Raw genomic sequence first — 19,207 nt, 5'->3', positions numbered from 1 at the left:
GTAAAGTAAAGATCAAGGGCAGGTAAAGTTTGATCAGTAACTGAGTAAAACCCATAACAATCCATTACTTTGTTATTAATATAAATTAATTTAAGATTATTCAACAGATAGAATTCTTTCAAATTATAAGTGTATATATTTTCAGAGGAAAACAGGCTTTACACTGCACTTAATCCAACTTCATTAATAAGAAGGAAACCCAATCAAGATGCTTATTTTTAGAAAACATTTTCCCCTTACACTTCCATCCTAGCCTAGCTTCTACCAAAACAGAATATTTGGTTTTCTACTACACCCTTACTTTAAAGAATTTAGACCAGCAATGTGAATGGCGACAATAGTATATTGATATAATACATTTTTATTTATTATAATAAGAGCTTTCCAAAACAAAGCAGACCTCATTCAACTTAATCATGGGAATGAAAACTTTACAACAACCTTCAAAGCCTATTTAAATATGATAATTTCACACATTTTGCTGCTCTGGTGAAGTCTGACTATGTAAGACACAAGAGACAAACAGCAAAGTAATGCTAAAATCCAGGTATGTGTTTGTACATGTACTTGACGATGACTACTTTTGTGTGCATTACTATAGATAAATTGGTGTGCCTGAAGGAGTTTTAACAAATTGAGGGCTCATCAACTGCTGCTGCCCCCTCGGTCACAGCCTTCACACACTTGGCCATTGTCTGAGAGGCTCTGCTTATGGGGTCTATTGAGAAAGACAACCAAAGGCAATGGTAAATGGCAGATTCAAAGACATACACCTGGTTACAGCATTCTATTTAAACATAAAAACTTAATATAACTCATTAAACCAACATAATATATTTGTTACTCTACCGGTCATGTAGAAATCCTTCACTGTGAGCTGAGGAGGGACAATAGGAGCCGCAAGCAATGACTGATTCACACCCTAAGGAGACCAGGAGAACATTAGTGAACAGTTCAAGTAGTGGAGATTTAAAACAAAAATTGACACACACACAAAAAAAAAAACACAAACCTTTGAAAGCTCATGGGCTTGTTTGAAATAATTGGCTTCCTCTACATCATCATATCTCACCAGGTTAGGAGAGACCTCTTCCAGCCTTCTCCTTACCTCATCCAGTGTGTCATACGGCAGTGTGATTCCTGCCAGCTGAGCAAACAAAAACAAGAATTTGTAATGAACAGTCTACACTTTCTTCTAAAGAATAGCTCAGCAAAGGTATATGAACAATATGAGGAACAGGTTGTACATTGTTAAAGTACAAGTTAAGGAGCGTACCTCAGAAACGGCACGCAAAATCTTCCAGTCCTCGCGTGCAATACCGGGAGCAGTGACTGCCACTCTAGTCTGCTGGGCACGACCCTCTGTGTTGACGTATGTGCCAGTCTTTTCGGTGTATGCAGCACCAGGCATGATGACATCAGCCATGAGTGCACCTACATCTCCATGGTGACCTGGATAAGCATGTGGTACCATTAAACTTATAAGAATATACTGTATTTGGATGCAAGCCGTTTGCCATGAGATTGCTGTACTGAACAAGAGTATAGAGCTGTGGTTTCTCTCCGCTCTCCCTCTCTCTTATCTGACATCCATCTGAGGTCTGAGAGTCTTAAAGGTTCACCCAAAAACGAAAATTCTGTCATTAATTACTCACCCTCATGTCGTTCCAAACCTGTAAGACTTTCGTTCAACTTTGGAACACACATGAAGATCTATTTTATGAAATCTGAGAGCCTTCTGTCCCTCCATTGACAGCTACGCAACTACCACTTTAACGATTAGAGAAATTGTAAAATGAATCCATATGAATTGAGCGGTCTTAAGAAACATGATCACTTTATATGATAAACAGATTGAGTTAGGCTTTTATTCACGTATAAACATTCATCTACTCAAACATCAGTTGTGGTAAACAGAAACTCAAGCATGGTCGCTTGACTTGCAAGAACCAATGAGATTCATTCTCGTGTGTAACGCAGCATGTTTGAGCTTCCGCAAGAACCAATGCGGTTCGGTTGAGCTTCTGTTTATGGTCACCGATCAATGTTGTTTATATGTGAATAAAAGACTAAATTAAATCTGTTCATCATATAAAGCAATCAAGTCTCCTCAGAAAATCTGGACCAAAAAACACTCAATTCATATAGATTAATTTTATGATCTCTTTATGAACTTTTTGAAACATCAAAGTGGTGGTTGTGTAGCGGTCTATGGAGGGACAGAAATCGCTGATTTCATCAAAAACATCTTAATCTGTGTTCCGAAGATGAACGAAAGTCTTACAGGTTTGGAACGACATGACATGAGGGCAAGTGAACTATGAGGGCATTGTGTGAACTATCCCTTTAACCCTAGGCTGATTTGTTGAATCAGGTGTGTTTGATTAGTAAGACTGACATCTAAAATGTGCAGTGCTGAGGGTAATCAAGGACCAGGGCTGGGAATCACTGGTATAGAATACAAAATTTGCAAGTTAGGTTACTGACCCTGGTAGATGATAAAGCTGTCTTTGGGAAGATCTGCTCTGGTGATGCAATCAGCATCAGCTCCCAGGAGAAACAGTACTTTGGGAGGGTTCTTCCGGATTGCATCAACACCAGGCTTGTAACCCAGGTCCAGGGCTGCCACTTGACTGGCCACCCTAAGGTTACATTTATATGAAAAGGTCAGTACTTGTGCTAAGCAAAGGGTCAACATTCACAATTCTTTTATTCACACAGAACAATATAGAACAGAAATGATACTCAAAGAAAGGTCCACATATGCATACACACTTATGGCAGTATCTGACCTGTGCAGCACATTGAGAACCTTCCATCCCTCCTCAACACCGCTGATGGCTCGAGAATTTTGAGCAATTGTGGACACAGCCTTAAAGATTGCTGACCCATCATCCCTCTGGAGAGCGGAGCTACCCACCACTACAATGGGCTTTTTGGCCTGGGCTAGGACCTGAAATACAAAACCATACTTTCTCATTCAAGAGTCAACTTCTGATGATGTCATGCTAAACGCCAACATTATTAAATAATGTTACCTTGCAGAAAGGGTGTGTTCCATCAGCAATCTCTTGCAGAACTTGTGTGGTTTCACCCAGATGGTTGTAACTGTAGCTTAAGTCCACCTTATGACCAACCATGGCCACCTCGAGCTCATTATGCAACCAACTGAAGAATGGGGATAAAAAGAAAAAGTGGGGTGGAGTGAAATGACTGCTCAACTGGTTCCAACTGTTGCAAACAAGAGTGTGCAATGGTTTTACCTCTTGCGGACACGTGAATTGAAGAGAGGTGCCTCGTAACGTGGGTTGGTTCCAATCAGAAGCAGAAGGTCACACTCCTCAATGCCAGTGATACGGCTGTTCAAGAGGTAATTGGAGCGCAGGTCGGTTCTAAGGAGCCAAAAGAGCAAAATTAGTTTAAATCCGTAATAGTAAGATTAAAGAGATGGTTCACCAAAACTGTCATCAATTGATCACCCCCAATTCCATTCTCATAAGACTTTTGTTCATCTTCTAAACACTACTGAAGATATTTTTAATAAAACCAGAGAGGTTTCTGTACCTCCACTGAAAGCCCATTACACCTAAATTTAAGCTTCAACAAGTTCATAAAGATATCGTAATCCTTATTAATTGAAGCTCAAACATAATTTTTTTCACACGCGAGAACCAATGAGGATTGTTCTTACGTGTCGAGACAGTATATACAAGCTGCCATTGACCATATTTGTGTTCATCTATGTGTATTGATGAATGTGAATAAAAGCTTAAATTAAATCTATTCATCTAACAATTCTTGCCGAGACCTGGATTAAATAGCTTGATTCATATCGATTACTTTCATGTACTTTTTGAAGGTTGAAAGTTTAGGTGGAATGGACTTTCAAAGGGAGGGACAGAAATCTTTCAGATTTTCATAAAAAATTAAACAAAAGTCTTATGGACTTATTTTCTTGCTCTTGCAATACTTGCTATTGTTGTTAAATCGTATGAATGTGTGGTTTAAAGGGATGTTTGTCCTCACGAGTAGGAGATAAGAAAGTCTCCATTTCAAGGGTCAATGTTGTAAAGCAATAATTTGGTATAATAACACTTAGACAGAAAAATTCAGATCATTGAGTAGTGTAATATCTAGATCAAGTCTGAGCTTTGAAACAGGCAACTAAGATTATTCAATAAACTCTGCACTTTTTATTATCATCACTTCGTCTTCTGCTGCTCTTCCCTGGCTTTCTCAATCAAACTCTCAGGCTGCTAGAAGGCTGCTAATAGAGTCTTTAGGAAAAAGACAAGACATTCTGTTGACAGGTTTTGCTGGGTTGCACACCAGACAAAACGGATATCTTTTGACAAGATCTGGCGTCCGGGGCTGGATTTGACATTTCTGACGTGGGGACTCCATTCGATCTAACAGTGTCCTGAGTGTTTTTAGCATGTTGAAATATGGTTGCTAGGGTGTTCTGGGTGGCTGCTAAGTGGTTATTTACACAAGTCAAATCCTTAAAGTAAGCAATTTGTTGAAAATTTCTAACCCTTGGGATGACCAATAGTAACAGCAATGCTTGCAGTAACATCACAATATATTATGGATATAACTATTAGAAAAAAATCCAATAATAATTACTTGAAATCAGTGTGAACGAGAAGAGATATTACTAAAATCAGGGCAGACATCATTCTTATCGGATAAGGACTCACCCGGAACCAGTCATTGGGAAGACCTCCTCAGTGCAGAGGGTCTCACTGTCCAGTCTATTCAGTAGGTCCTTCAGAGCCACTAGTGCCTCAGCATCTACCATCCCACCAGCAATAGCTCCAACCTCAGAACCTTGAACTCCTTGAAGCTGCAAAACACAAAAATCACAACCAGTGAAATCTACTGTCTGCAAATACAGAAAACAGATACATGTATGATTCTAGTTTATAATTTGCAATCACTCACTGCTCCAGCTACACGTGTAAGAACATCCTCCCAAGTGGTGGCAACCAACTGTCCACTGGCATCCTTCACCATGGGCTGGGTCAGGCGCTGCCTCTTCAGTCCATCATATGCAAACCTTATAGAGGGTGGGCCAGAGACAGGACAGTAGACTAACCATGAGTGTGTGTGAATGAAGAAAGAGAGGGGCGTTGTCTTATTTTAAGAGCTTATGCGCTCACCTGGTCTTGTCGGATATCCATTCCTCATTGACATCCTCATTCAAACGGGGAAGAATTCTCATGACCTCACCACCCCTGGTGCTCACCACAATGTTGGAGCCAACAGCATCCAGCACATCAATGGACTCAGTCTTTCTGTAGACACATGAGAACAGCATTTTAAAAATTAAAGTGTACACATATTCAAGTAACTCACTATTGAAACCCCTGAACTCTCATTGTCCGGCTGGCGGGACACACTCAGTATTCATCCTGTGAAAACCATTTTGAAATCTGACATTGAGTTACCATGGAAACAATACTTAAATTCCTTTTAGCAGGCTCCTCCCCCCTAGTGGGCAGTGTCATGTTTCATATTACAAAATTGACTGCACTACTTTATAATCAAAACTTGAGAAAACACATATTGTTGGAAAGGTCTGAGACTCAAGGTTTTGTATTTGGTGATTGTCTTGTGATAGAAGTGATATTGTGACAGAAATGTATTAATTTATGAAAGAAGAAAAAATTCAATGGAATGTGGGTGACACCTGATGGCTATTTTTGGTACAGAGCCTAAACAAAATCTCTTTTTTTTTTGGAGTAAAAATAATTTGGTTTGAAATCGCTGGTGTTTCTGACGTCACAAACTACCTTGTAACCAATCAACGTGTGATCGTCAACAAGTGGATCTCTGAGCTGGTGCGAGTGAGTGGAGGCAGTGCTAATTTGCATATTCATCATAGAACCGTGTATACTAAATGAGGTAAGGGTGTAGAGTTACATTCAAGCTTTTTTAAGGCATGAAGAAATTATTTAAAGGAACATTTTTTATTTAAATATGTAATTTTGGTGATCAAAGATGAGTTTTAAGGGATACAATTATTGACTACAGTGGGACTTTAAAAAAAAATCTTTAGTACAGTAAATCTTTAGTGCTTTACAGTAAATTTAAACTTCTAAAACTTTTTTACATATTCAATTTTGAAGAGGTTTCACTTCAGAGTGTCTTCTTTAAAAAGAGACCAAACTTTGTTTTCTTAGGATAGTGCATTTTCACATCTATGTTCAGGGATTATAAGGCAGCATAAAAAAAGTTAAAAACTATTGGATCTGCTCAGAGCCACTCTGGATCTGCCATAACCAATCGCTAACGTTTGGTCGTGACGTAACCCTACAACTCAAACTAGCGCACGACCTCAACGTCATTGTTCTCAGCCACTCCCTCTGTTCGCTGATTGGACCGGCAAAAATTTGGCCGGAGAAAACCCATGAATATACCGCAAACCCAGACGGAGTACTGAAGGAAAATGAAAATTGAGTGGAAGTACGTAGGAGGGTGGAGCCAGGCTAATGAAAGTGTACACATGAGAGCAAATGCTCTCTCAGAATCGTACCTGGTCTCCCAGGGTCGTGAAGTGAAGGCGTAAGGTTTGGACGTCAGCGCTCCAACAGGACACAAGTCAATCACGTTACCAGATAATTCAGACATGAACATCTTCTCAACGTAGGTACCAATCTGCATGGTGTTACCGCGTCCAGTAGTTCCCAGGTCCTCCACACCAGCAACCTCACTGGCAAAACTGTAAAGTTACACACAAAAAAAATTTGTAGGAAAAAGTAGGAAAAAAATATACTATGGAAGTCAATGAGACCAGAAACTGTCTGGTTACTGACATTCTTCTAAATATCTTCCTTTCTGTTCAGCAGAAGAAAGAAATTCATAAGGGATTGAAACAACATGAGGGTGAGTATATGATGACAGAATTTTCATTTTAAAGTGGAGTATCCCTTTAACATTTTATTTCTGATAATACATTTACTAATAATTGAATTGGTCCATCAGAAAATAATCCTTATTGTTGAGCCCTGCACAACATATATTTTGAGCATTTATGTAGCTTGTACAATAATAGATCTCCAACTCACCGAACACAACGTGTGCAATGTATACAGCGGGTCATGATAGTCTTGATGAGCGGTCCAATGTTCTTATCTTCCACTGCTCTTTTGTCTTCTGAAAAACGGCTTCTGTCAGCACCAAACATCATCGATTGGTCCTATATATCCAGCACAACATCAAGATGATCATAAAAAATGTATCAGGATGGAGTGCATACTCAAGTTGACAATCCCGTTTTCTCAAATTGCAGTAAACAATGTTTTTCTTACCTGCAAATCACATTCTCCTCCCTGATCACAGATTGGACAGTCAAGAGGGTGGTTGGAAAGCAGGAACTCCATGACTCCCTCTCTATCATAAGCACAATAAGAAACAAATTTTTTTTTTATAAATATTATATGTGATGATGACAACTTTGTGTGAGAAGTATTTGTAAAGCAAGAAACTACTTCTCAAACCTGGCTTTTCGTGTTTTCTCTGAGTTGGTCAAAATGTTCCACCCTTTCATGACAGGCATTGCACACGCTGCAACAGGCTGTTGATGAAGAACATATGGAAAAAACGTGCTTAAAGTAAGACCTGTCATGTATTTTGATAATAATCAGTAATGCGTAATGATGTCATAATCTTAATACTTTCAATGGTGCATGTTACCTTTGGCGCTCTCTCGATTTCCACCAGACACATGCGGCAGTTACCGGCCACTGACAGACGATCATGATAGCAGAAACGAGGAATCTGCACACCAACTTTCTCACAAGCCTAAACACAGTTGGCATGTCAACATACAACATGGAATGTACAATCCTTGCATGGAATTATTAAAAGGAAATGGTCTCTGCATCATTACCTGTAGTACAGTAGTCCCTGGCTCCACCATGACAGGCTTTCCATCTACAAACACTTCAACCATATTGCTTGAGGCCCGAACTGATGTCCACGCTGTCGCAAAAACAAGCAAGTGTGAGTAAGTGACTGACCAGCCAGTAAAGTTGCTCAGCATTCTTAAAAATGGGCATCACACTTAACCTTGAAAGATTAAAAAAAAAGAATGCATAGAGCAAATTACCATTGTTGGTGGTGGCAAAGGAGCCCTTGGAATGGGCCGCCCCAGCCAAAGCCCGACTTACTGCTGGCAAACGCAACATGTCGCTGTAGAATAAAATGGCAAGCGATTAGAAGCACACGTAATATGTTGATCTCCACTATTGCAATGCTTAGTATCTAGGTTAACAATGGATAAATATGCCACAGTACCTTGTAACACAAGGAAATTACAAAGAAATAGTCACAATATTTCTTTATAATCAGATCTTAGGTGTGCAAATAACAGTATTATTTAATAAATTCCTTATACATTCAAATCTCTGCAGAGTGCAGACAATAAGTTCTATGGCAAAGATTACAAAACCCCAGATTTTATAACAGCAACATAGCGTGTTTGTATCCTTACAAAGACAAAGATTTATAAAAGAACCATTTGATGTAAAGGCAAAGTATATCATATATCTATATCTCACTGTAAAGGCAAAGTAGATTAAAACTTAAAATTCAAAACCAATGCTGTTGACATTTCCATTCTACACACACTAGTTACGTTAGCAGGCTAACACTCAGAGGCGCAGTGGCTTCAAGGACAGGGGAGAACGTTGCTGTAAATTACCCATGTTTCGCATGCGTTTATAAAGCCAGCAGTTATTCACAAAGCAAATGTCTGGACAAAACACTGTTTACACTCTAATCTAGACCAAATGCAATGTTTAATTCTTACCTTGACGCTATTTGGCCTTCTAGACCAGAACAGCGCGACTGCCGTAGGTTCAGTTGTGAGTGACTCGGGTGATTACGGAGGAGATGACGGAAATAGCCGATTCACATCGATCTTTGAAACATGACAAAAACATTTAATTGGATCATATTATTCTATAATATAGAACATGCATGCGTGCATGTATGTAAAAATACATTAATATGTTAAATACATTTTTAAAATAATAAAGCCAACGGTTTGTGTTGACCTTTTACATTTATAGTCGTCATTTCCGCTCATAAAAGCGGTCGTTTCCTTCTCTCCTTCACGTTAAAAGTCAACCAGTCAACACGTTTTTCTGTAGTTGTTGTATCTGTGAAAAACAGTATATGCTTATCTTGCTATCCTTATTATCTACAAAAAGTACGTCTTGCATACCTAGCGCAAATGACTGTCAAAGATGTCTTATTTTTGTATATTTTTTATAAAATGTGTCAGCGTGGGAGGAGTCATGGCGTCAGACGTATAAAGACCATCTCACGTTCTTTTCTCGTTCCTTCGCTCTTCCTCCAAGCTCAGGGCTCAACGTCTGTACACGAGGTCTCACCGGTAACTTCCAACAATGGGCTTTGGTGATCTCAAAACACCTGCTGGACTCAAAGTTCTGAATGAGTTTCTGGCAGACAAAAGTTATATCGAGGGGTAAGCTCTTTTGAGAGTCTATTTATGTCTCAGTTGTCCTGTAACAACTCATGTATACTTTTTTCCATATGCTGTAATACTATAATCATTTCTGATTGCCGTGATAAACGTCAAAGGCAGAAGTCATTAATTTCTTTGCTATGACTAATATAGACATATATGATCATTCTTGGATCTGTATTTGCAGTAGTACCCTTCCCCCTCCCCCAAGATTTTGTGAGGTGCCATATTTTCTTTGCTGTACTGTTGATCCATGCATAAACATTTTGCAATCAGTTCCATTCATAAACCTCTCTAATTGCTTAAGGATGAAAAACACCAATATCTCCACACATCTGATTGCTCAATACACATTTTCTTGGCAGGTATGTGCCCTCTCAGGCTGATATTGCAGTGTTTGATGCCCTGTCTGGTGCCCCTTCAGCTGACCTCTGCCACGCTCTGCGGTGGTACAACCACATCAAGTCTTACCAGAAGGAGAAGGGCAGGTAATATGATGTTTGATTGTAATATTTAATGTTTTGCAGGTACTTCCCCCAATATATGATGATTACTCTATCACCATCTTTCGCCTGAGTGAATGATGTACAATCCTTTAAACTCTGATTTGGCTGGGAGATATAAGACTGTCACAAGGGCTTTCATGCAGTTACATGGATTCACTCTCCTCTTCTTACCTTCAGCCTTCCAGGTGTGAAGAAGCCTCTCGGTCAGTACGGCCCTGCTGGTGTGCAGGACACGACTGCAGCAGCTCCCGCAGCGGCTGATGAAGACGACGATGACATCGATCTGTTTGGTTCTGATGAGGAAGAGGTAAATACAGTAGCAGGACTGATGGTGTGTTTTGATCCAACTACCTGGTCACATGATGATTTTCTCACCATCTTTCGGCTGATGTTGTGATGGACACCTTTTGTTTCTGAAAGCCAGTTAGTAGAAAAATGTCCAGGCAGTTGCTGTATGTTTGTGCACGGTCTGCACACCTGATTAATAATCGATTTCCTTGCAGGATGAGGAATCCAAAAAAATCAAGGAGGAGAGGCTTGCAGCATACAACGCAAAGAAGGCAAAAAGTATGTATTTGTTGTCTTTTAAATATACACTAATGGTCAAAAGTTTTTTTTTTTTAAGTCGTCTCTTATGCTCACCAAGACTGTTTAATCAAAAATACAGTTAAAACAGGAATATTGTGAGAAATTAAAATTTTAAAGTAACTTTTCTATCTGAATATATTTTAAAATGTAATTTATTCTTGTGATTGCAAAGCTGCATTTTCAGCATCATTTCTCCAGTCACACATGATCTTTTAGAAATCATTCTAATATGCTGATTTAGAAAAAACAAAAACATTAAGCAGCAAAAAACATTAAGCAGCAAAAACAGTTTAATGTTTTTGTGTAAACCAGGGTTTTTTCAGGGTTCTTTGAATAAAAGGCAGAAAGAAAATCATTTATTTAAAATAGAAAACCGTTGTAACATTAGGAGTCTTTGCTGTCACTTTTGATCAATTTAATGCATCCTTGCTTGGGTATTAGTTTTATTTATAAAAAAAAAAAAAAACCTTTTGAATGTTTGTGAAATTAAGCAGCAAAAACTGTTTTAAACACTGTTTCTTGAGCAGCATATTAGAATGATTTCTGAAGGATCATGTGACCCCAAAAAGACTGCCATCACAAGAATAAATTACAATTTAAAGTTATTATTATTTTTCACATAAATGCAGCCTGGGTGAGCATCAGCTACTACTTTCAAAAACATTATTTGTAATTGTACTTAACTTTTGACCGATAGTGTACATATAGCAACATTGACTAGTTTAATGATGATTTCACATCACCATCTTTCGACTGAATCTTGTGATTGATACTCTTCTTAACCTGACATACACTAGTCGTTAAATTGTAATGGCTGGATTCCTTTGTTTTCTTTCTGATTGACACTGTCTTTTTAATGTCTGCGCAGAGCCTGCCCTTATCGCCAAGTCTTCCATCCTGTTGGATGTCAAGCCCTGGGATGATGAAACCGACATGGCCAAGCTTGAGGAGTGTGTACGCAGCATTCAGTTGGACGGTTTAGTCTGGGGACAATGTAAGTCAATCTATTCCATCCCTTGTAACTACTGTTCATTAAAACTGATTAAATGTTATGCCTTTCGATCCATTACAGTTTTGTCCAAATTTAGTATTTTAATACACTAATTGTTACTTGACTTCTCCTGTACAGCTAAATTGTTGCCCGTCGGCTATGGCATCAAGAAGCTGCAGATTGCCTGTGTTGTGGAGGATGATAAAGTTGGAACAGACCAGCTGGAGGAACTCATCACAGCCTTTGAGGACTATGTGCAGTCAATGGATGTGGCAGCCTTCAACAAGATCTAAAAGCACAAAGCATTAATCCAATAAAAGCACTTCAAATGCACCTTTGTTTCTTGATCTTTTTTTATTTGAATTTGAAGTTATACTTTGTCTTCTAAATTAACATTTTAAATATTTGGCAAATGCTGTTAGTATTAATGTGCTGTTTTTAAGACCAAGTATTTTATGAAGTTAATCCAGTCATTTTTAGAATCAAATGCTGTGCAACAGTGCAACTTCTAATATGTTGCAGCCAATTATAACGAAAAAGTATGTCATGTATTTGACTTTACATTGCCAGGTTTAGCATGGCCATGAGAACTCCTTTGCAAAACTGCGTAGTTTGCAATATTTCTAATGTTACCATCAATGGATGCAATAAGAATTTTTTTGTAAAGGTTATTTGGCAGCGTTGAATTTAAAGCTCCATTGACTAAATTACGTCTCAGACTTCTACTAGTGGGCGGATTCCCGCGCTTTAATCTTACGTCACTCCACGAGCAGACCTGCGCTAAATACGGATACCGATGGGATCTAAGTGGAATAACATCCATAACCAGGTGACAGCATGCTGAAGACTGCAGCCTAATCAAGTTTATATATTTTCTAGATCATTTTTAGGGTGGATATTTACCATGTCACGGTCCTGTTGTCACCTTCCACGTTGTCATGCTAAGTGTCACTAGCTTGCTAGGTGAGTTAGCATAGCGGGCTAGTTCAAACTGCAGTTTGTGTGATCCTAAACAGTGTTTGTATCCTGATACAGTGTTTAAAATTCAAGCGTTTTCAAATACATTTTAAGTGAAAGTGGGTTTCTGTGGTAATTCTGGGACGCGCTGTTTAAATGGCCGTGTTTATGTTTGCAGGCCGGCACATGTAACGTTACACGACGAGTAGTAAAAGCTGAACACAGTAAAGAAAAAAAAAACTTTTCAAATTGAAGAGAAGTTGATTTGTGTTTTGAAGTATTAACTTATTTAAGATACAAAATGTATTTTTTGTTTTAAATATAATATATATTATATATCAAGCATAATAATAAGCAAGTGCATTTATAAGAGGCCTTTAAGTGTCTTTCTAATTCTGGTTAATGTATTCTATATCTTTAGATACTACGGTTGACTTACTACACGTGGCTGTGCACATAAACGCGGTGATGTGACACGGAAACTTTATTAGGCATCCTCTCCTCCATGTAGGTGAGTAACTTTATACACTTATTTAGTAGGTCTGTTCGTTGAAACAAGGGTATTTTACTGTCTCAAGTTGAAATCAAAGTGTATTTATATAAAATGCACAACAACGCAGTAATTGCTGGCAGTGAAATGTTTTCTGCTATGTCCAATGCAAAAAAAGTGAAAAATTAAACGCATTTGCAAGAGGAAATTGCGTATATAACATGTAAACACGTGATCTAGTTTTTTGAATATCTGTACAGTGTGCAATACAATAATAAACCATGCAAGCTACTTTCTCTCTGTGTTTGTGTGATTGTTTAAAGACAGTACCATGCCCTTGGAGGAAGGACCACAGTCCTCTGCTAAAAGTAAGGTTCTCTAATCTCAAACTATTGAATTTCAGATTTATTTATTTATTTATTTAAAGCATTGAGCACCAGAGAGCCAGTGGGACTAATAATAATAGCAACTAAATAATCATAAAATGAATACTTAATAATGAATACTTACCTTTTTTAATAAAGAACTTTTAAAAGGGAAAACAAAAAGAAAAAAAAACAGTTATGATGGGTTTCTCACACCTGGCACCAAAAAAGTGTATAGTGTTTTGGTCACATTCCTTTATATAGTGTTAGTGTTTTGGTCACACTTTATATAGTATAGTGTATATAGTGTTTTGGTCACACTCCTTTAACTGTGGGGCACCAACCACAAATTTCACCTTGACAGTAAAGAACAATAAAAGATTGTTGAACAAATAAAAGTTTGTCAATGGAGGAGAGCCTTCACTACGCTGAATTTTGTGAGGAAATAGCTTATCATTTAATGAATCGACAGTCTGTTAAACAATACTTTTTTTGGGAACTATATGTAGATTTTACCTTGATAAAAGTGTTATTTTTGAAGAGAGACTAGAGTAGGGAAAGTTGCGAGAGGTAGGTCATTTACGGCATTACAACCAGCATTGTATATAGTATTTAATAATAGGCGTTGTGTAATATTTAGTGATATTGTATATTGTCTAAAGAAAATAAACATATCAATGTTTTCTTTCATTGGCTTTCAGGTTTTACCAATTATAATAAGTCTTGAATGACTATGACTGCCATGCACTATAATGCTGATATAATGCATTTTAATGAATGAAAATAAAATGAATACTTTTAAGTATAAATATTGTACTATATTTTTGTTTAATGAATAAATAAATAAAATAATGATGTGTTCTCTCTGTGGCTTCCAGGTTTCAACAAATTAATTAGACCTGAATTGTAATGATTTATGACTGCTGCGTATGCCTCATAATGATAATGCATTTTAATAAACGAAGGTAAACAAAAAATAAAAAAATAAAAATACCCTCTACCACTTCCAGATTTCAACACTTAATAATGTAACAGTGCATAGTCTTCACTGTATAAATTAAATATAGATTAATTTTTATTAAAGTTACAAAAGTATTTCAGTCAAGAGCAGTGAGTGATTTCTTTGTCCTTTATTTTTTGATTAACATTAAAAACAGCAGCAGGTTTAATATCACTATCACAAGCTTTCGTGACCACACAGCACAGCAGCGTCACATGAGCATAACCACAATAGAGATGATAATCTAAAATCACTACCAGCTGACAAATTTCTACCAGGTAGTCATGTCTACCAGTAATCGCCCACCCCTAGTCCAGATCGAAACATTAGGGATTGGTCTCAAGATGGGTGACGGCCAGAAACTTCACATGGACTAGGGTTCTTTTTCTTGCCCTCTTAAGAGATGTCTGTCAGTTGTCCTAACATCCTTGTCTGATAGTGTTGGACATTTTTTTTGTGCTAGTCCACCAAGAGCCAATTCAAATGTAGCCAACCTTTCTCTACTGTTGCAGCCAAAGAGGGGCCTCACCATGGACAGGTTGTGAGACATGTCCTTATCTTTAAAAATGATGAACAACACTACAAAAGAAAAGATAAGACTACAATAAATATTGAGAATGAACATTATTAATGAGAAATTGTTGTCTTAAGTTACCTAATAAATAGTAATAAGTTTAAATGTTTTATTTTAAGGCCATTTTTCTTAACTTTTATAAGATAAATAGATTTGGTACTGTGTTGGGTCACCACTGATGTCCAACATCCGGATCCTGAAGCAAAACTAGTTGAGAACCACTGATTCAGAGAATGCATGTAAATATTTTTTCATGTGTTGTAGATGCAGAGAGGTGTCCAGCTGCTATGTCCGGCAGGTGAGTCTTCTGAAAATAAATTCAACATTTGCACCAACCCACTAGCCATTCCATTATGGATTCTCAGTAGTAATTAAATTGCAAATTTAAACAAATATTATTTATCAAAATCTATTTTTACCCCATCTGAAGGACTAGTAGAGGAGAACAGCCTGTTGCTGGTCCTTCTGGCTCCCAAAGACAAGGTTACTGCAGCTGCTGTCAAGTTCTGTACAATAGTGTGGAACAGGTGCGTAACTCTCTGGCATTCATCATTCCTCCCCCTTTAATTACTGTTTTGTTCAATGTGTTTGTTAAGCTTGGATTAGTAGTTCTATTTAAACAAATCAATGGCTAATAAGAACTAAAAATATATTACGTTATAGTACATGTTAGTTGATCTCGTGACTTTCGTATTCTAATATTATGCTTTTATAATTATTACTATTATGAGTTATTAGGGCTTTATTGTAAACAATTTATTGTTGTATTCTGCAGCATATCTTGAGTGCCCAACATAGAGAAGTGGTACGAGCTGCTAGAGCAAATGTATCTTCTGGAAGTTTGCTAGAGAGATTCCTCCAGGATGTGCTCCAGCATCATCCTCATCACTACAGTGATACACGGTATACTACCCATGTTTTAATATATCAGATTTCTTGTTTAGCCTTGTTGACATGTTCCCGTGATATATTACATACTTTGTTTTGTGAATTGAAAAAAAAAAGTTCAGTCATTGCTTTTGACACTTCTTTTTCTCTGTAGGCCTACCCATGCTGATCTACCTTTGCTAACCACCCCACTTGTCCCAAAGGAGGTGCTCTCAGAGGTGTACTGTGGATCAGATGATAATGGAGTCTCTGTTGGGACTAGAGAGGAGATGCCTACCTCTGATGAAGAGTCGTGCCAAATGCTGCAAATTGCAGCCTCAATTCCAGCAGTGACTGACCTCACTGCAACTACACACATACAAACTGATTCCCAAATAGGAAAAATGGTGCCTGAACCACCTCCCCCTGAAAAGTATTCCCCCACACAGGGTTTTTTGCTCAGGACTAGTGGCAGCTCTGCCAATGAAAAACCACATACATCACAATTGACACTACCTGTTCAGAAAGAAATCTCACAAACACACCCTGGACACCCCTGTGCTTCAAAGCAGCCACAAGTCACCAAGGCTGGAGCTGTTGAACACAGGAAAGCTCACAAGAAAACCAATAGGGATAATGAGGGGAGCGACTCCATTACAGCATCCCATGCCCCACCAGTTGCAAAGAGTATTACCTCGAAGGACCAGCCTGCTACCTTTCAACCAGTGGCTGAGGAGTCCACAGTGTGGATTTCAGGACTGCCACATTGGAAAGGCCTTCATAGGGAACAGACATTCAGTCATCTATCTGACCAGATTCGAGATGTGATAGAGGAGGTTATTGAAAAATACTGTTATGGCTACAGTCTCAAAGTCGACCAGCAAAAGGACGATGGCAGCTTCCTTCTGAGTCCTCAGTCTATGAGTGAATCTGAAGGCAGTGAAGAATGGGACAATGCAGTACAGGTGGCTTTGGGAAAGGCAAAGGGTGAAGAAAAGAATTTAGCCGAATTACTGGAAGTGCATATAAACCTTAAAGACCAAGGATACCAGACTCAGCTGGACACAGCCCTAAACTCTGTAGGAACACCTGAAGAAACCAAGGAGAGTGCTGCTGAGAAGGTGTTTCCCGATCTTCCCCACATACCACAGTCTTTTGTTGGAAAAACTTGGACACAGGTGATGTTTGAAGATGATATGAAGATAGACTCTATAGTGAAAGAGTTCCAACAAGGCGAATTCCGTTGCTATTTTGACAGTGAATCCTTGGCTGTGTTTGGGAAGCACAGTAAGAAAAGGAGAAAGAACAAGAACCAGGACAAAAAAGAAAAAGAACAAGTAGACACTGCTGGATGGGAGCCTACAGACATCTTGCCGCTTTTGGAACACAATGAAGAAGACCCCAAACATTCAGCTGTTTCGTTGAGGAGAACGAGGCAAAAAGTTTACAGACTAGCATCACGTTGCCAGGTGGTAAAGGTAAGCCATGGTACACAGACCATTCCTCTTAGCTACCCTGTAGTGCGACCCAAATCAACACAAGAAACATTCCTCTCAACACTCAGTGACGAGCCCCAGCAATGCCCTAGCCCTGAAAGGACCCCTGACATGAAGACCAGGCTCTGTGCATTAAAGCTTCCTGCTTCTTACTGCAAGCTAATGAGTCCTCTACAGCCAAAAACTGTGGTCTATGTGCTTTCTTCCCCAGATGGGGGTCAAGGAATCTCCAAGCCCACCCCTATTAAGAAAGCAGGGAGGAAGCGAAAGTCGTGTGATAGTGATGTTGGACCGAAGTACAAGTACAAAAAGACACCTCTTAAGTTCTACGACCCTTTGACCAATAGGATCTTGAAGAGTCCACCAAAAGGCATGTCTTTACCCTCTAATTCCAAATCTCTTTCACATGTCCGGCAGCTGTTCCGTAGCCTTAGTCCGGATATTAATAAGGAGAGGCAGGGCCTGGAGCAGGGGCAGTCATCAGGAGGATCTCGAAAGGGTCGTGGTAGGAGCAGCATGGCTGATCTATGTACCTCCACCTCAGACTCTATTCTGGAGAGCGGTGGCCCCTCGGAACCTGGTTCTTCTTTGTCTAGCAGCCGAAGAGCCTTATTCACCCGCTCCTCTATCTCAAGTAGCAGTTGTTTCCTCCTTGGACACCTCACTCCATCAGCCCATGTGGATGATTCTTCCAAAGCACTTTCTCACTCTTGTGCAAGCAGTTCCTATAAGGTTGGAGGACTGGAACAAGAGGAACACCGCCAACAAACACCAGTTGACCAAACACCAATCAGACGTAGCTTACGAAGGGCTGGACCTTTGACTCCAGCGAAGAGACCATCAGGACCCCCTTACAGGACTAAGAGGAAGTCATCTAAACCACAGCACAAAGGAAAATCGCAAAGCAACCTCCGGCAAACTGTTAGCTCCCATATATCTGCAGAATGTAGGACATCTCCCAGAAACAAGAACCCTGTTAGGGCCACACTTAGATCATCGGCTTCCTCTAAACTGGCGATTCAGCCAGTTATTACAGCCTCTTCTAAACAAATAAATACAATGCTCAGTGCCAGTCAGCAGAAGAGAGTGAGGGGGAGGACCGCCACTGTAAATATAGCAGACTGAATGTTATCAGATACCAGCCATGAGCATAAGCTGTCATCTGTTCTTCAAATGCTGTATAGTTTTGCACAGTTGAATTTCAGCTGACTGTTTCTAGTTGAAGTTCATTTTTGTCTGTATATTTTTGTTTATTTGTCATACGCATTTCTTAACTTGTAATGAGTATATTTTTTAAGTTTCTAATGGGTATTTTCACAAAGGTTGATATTAATGGTTGTAAATTAAATTTATAATTAATAGTTTTGTGTTTCATAAGTATATTAGCATTTTTTTCTCTTTGGGTTTTGGCACTTTATCAAATTGTCTCTTATAATACAAAACAACACATGCAAAACTGCTTAAGTCAACAATACGCACCCTACACAAGGTGAATGTGCTCTTTTGAAATCAGCCATTCAATCCTTCTCACAAACAATCAATACAAGTGCCTTTATGGGCCTTTTACACTCTGCCCTTTAAAAAAGTTTAGATGTTCCAAATGGATGAGGTCAAAGCATCATAGTGAAGGCATCTTCCATGAAAATGAGCAGAAGTGGCACTTTTTTTTTTTTAAGTATTGCATTTAATTTAGTCAAGTAAACCCCCTTAAAAAAAAACCTACTTTTTTATTTCTATACTGTATGGCAGAAGACATGAAATACAGTGTCTCCTGAGCTGCAGTGTGGAAATGTTTAATACATAACAGGTCTTTACAAGGCCAACACTTCATATGTCTGTAGACACGTAATAAAACACTTCACAGAGAGCAATATATA

General features: G+C 38.7%; 3 protein-coding genes across 9 annotated transcripts; 2 read left to right on the top strand and 1 right to left on the bottom strand.

The window, feature by feature from the left end:
• Window positions 1-341: 341 nt before the first annotated feature.
• ndufs1 (NADH:ubiquinone oxidoreductase core subunit S1) lies at window positions 342-9,046 on the bottom strand. The gene is made up of 19 exons (XM_084425485.1): window positions 8,816-9,046; window positions 8,114-8,196; window positions 7,895-7,986; window positions 7,699-7,806; window positions 7,503-7,579; window positions 7,314-7,395; window positions 7,071-7,201; window positions 6,539-6,724; window positions 5,163-5,297; window positions 4,945-5,059; window positions 4,701-4,846; window positions 3,264-3,392; window positions 3,039-3,168; window positions 2,793-2,953; window positions 2,488-2,642; window positions 1,277-1,452; window positions 1,013-1,147; window positions 850-922; window positions 342-718 (listed from the first exon to the last, which is right to left on the bottom strand). The coding sequence occupies exons 2-19, from the start codon at window positions 8,190-8,192 to the stop codon at window positions 627-629; spliced, it is 2,202 nt and encodes a 733-aa protein (XP_084281611.1). The 5' UTR covers window positions 8,193-8,196; window positions 8,816-9,046; the 3' UTR covers window positions 342-626.
• A 46-nt stretch (window positions 9,047-9,092) lies between these two features.
• eef1b2 (eukaryotic translation elongation factor 1 beta 2) lies at window positions 9,093-11,914 on the top strand. Its single transcript, XM_084425484.1, has 6 exons — window positions 9,093-9,496; window positions 9,862-9,984; window positions 10,180-10,309; window positions 10,506-10,569; window positions 11,459-11,584; window positions 11,720-11,914. The coding sequence occupies exons 1-6, from the start codon at window positions 9,417-9,419 to the stop codon at window positions 11,872-11,874; spliced, it is 678 nt and encodes a 225-aa protein (XP_084281610.1). The 5' UTR covers window positions 9,093-9,416; the 3' UTR covers window positions 11,875-11,914.
• A 365-nt stretch (window positions 11,915-12,279) lies between these two features.
• zdbf2 (zinc finger, DBF-type containing 2) lies at window positions 12,280-18,691 on the top strand. 7 transcript variants are annotated; one of them, XM_084425350.1, is made up of 8 exons: window positions 12,333-12,544; window positions 12,717-12,762; window positions 12,960-13,049; window positions 13,352-13,396; window positions 15,232-15,265; window positions 15,398-15,494; window positions 15,743-15,870; window positions 16,010-18,691. In XM_084425350.1, the coding sequence occupies exons 4-8, from the start codon at window positions 13,360-13,362 to the stop codon at window positions 18,453-18,455; spliced, it is 2,742 nt and encodes a 913-aa protein (XP_084281476.1). In that variant the 5' UTR covers window positions 12,333-12,544; window positions 12,717-12,762; window positions 12,960-13,049; window positions 13,352-13,359; the 3' UTR covers window positions 18,456-18,691. The 7 variants fall into 7 exon arrangements, with proteins under 7 accessions (XP_084281478.1, XP_084281475.1, XP_084281480.1 ...); XM_084425352.1 differs by lacking the exon at window positions 12,717-12,762 and having other exon boundaries at window positions 12,280-12,410; window positions 12,960-13,045; XM_084425349.1 differs by lacking the exon at window positions 12,717-12,762 and having other exon boundaries at window positions 12,280-12,410.
• The last annotated feature ends 516 nt before the right edge of the window (window positions 18,692-19,207 follow it).

Source organism: Rutilus rutilus, assembly GCF_951802725.1.
Source record: "Rutilus rutilus genome assembly, chromosome: 12".
Lineage (NCBI taxonomy): Eukaryota > Metazoa > Chordata > Actinopteri > Cypriniformes > Leuciscidae > Rutilus > Rutilus rutilus.
The sequence above is the reverse complement of the archived record's forward strand: the minus strand, read 5'-3'. Positions and strand labels throughout refer to the sequence as shown.

Bases quoted from the DNA above. Each gene is read 5' to 3' on its own strand.
- ndufs1 (XM_084425485.1), bottom strand. From the start codon at position 8,192: ATGTTGCGTTTGCCAGCAGTAAGTCGGGCTTTGGCTGGGGCGGCCCAT. The intron at 1,453-2,487 runs GTCAGTAACCTA...ATGCTTATCCAG, and splicing joins CAGCTTTATCATCTACCAGG to GTCACCATGGAGATGTAGGT. The intron at 719-849 runs GTAGAGTAACAA...CTTTCTCAATAG, and splicing joins GAAGGATTTCTACATGACCG to ACCCCATAAGCAGAGCCTCT.
- eef1b2 (XM_084425484.1), top strand. From the start codon at position 9,417: ATGGGCTTTGGTGATCTCAAAACACCTGCTGGACTCAAAGTTCTGAAT. The intron at 9,497-9,861 runs GTAAGCTCTTTT...TTTTCTTGGCAG, and splicing joins GACAAAAGTTATATCGAGGG to GTATGTGCCCTCTCAGGCTG. The intron at 10,310-10,505 runs GTAAATACAGTA...ATTTCCTTGCAG, and splicing joins TTGGTTCTGATGAGGAAGAG to GATGAGGAATCCAAAAAAAT.
- zdbf2 (XM_084425352.1), top strand. From the start codon at position 13,360: ATGCCCTTGGAGGAAGGACCACAGTCCTCTGCTAAAA. The intron at 13,397-15,231 runs GTAAGGTTCTCT...CATGTGTTGTAG, and splicing joins ACCACAGTCCTCTGCTAAAA to ATGCAGAGAGGTGTCCAGCT. The intron at 15,871-16,009 runs GTATACTACCCA...TTTTCTCTGTAG, and splicing joins CATCACTACAGTGATACACG to GCCTACCCATGCTGATCTAC.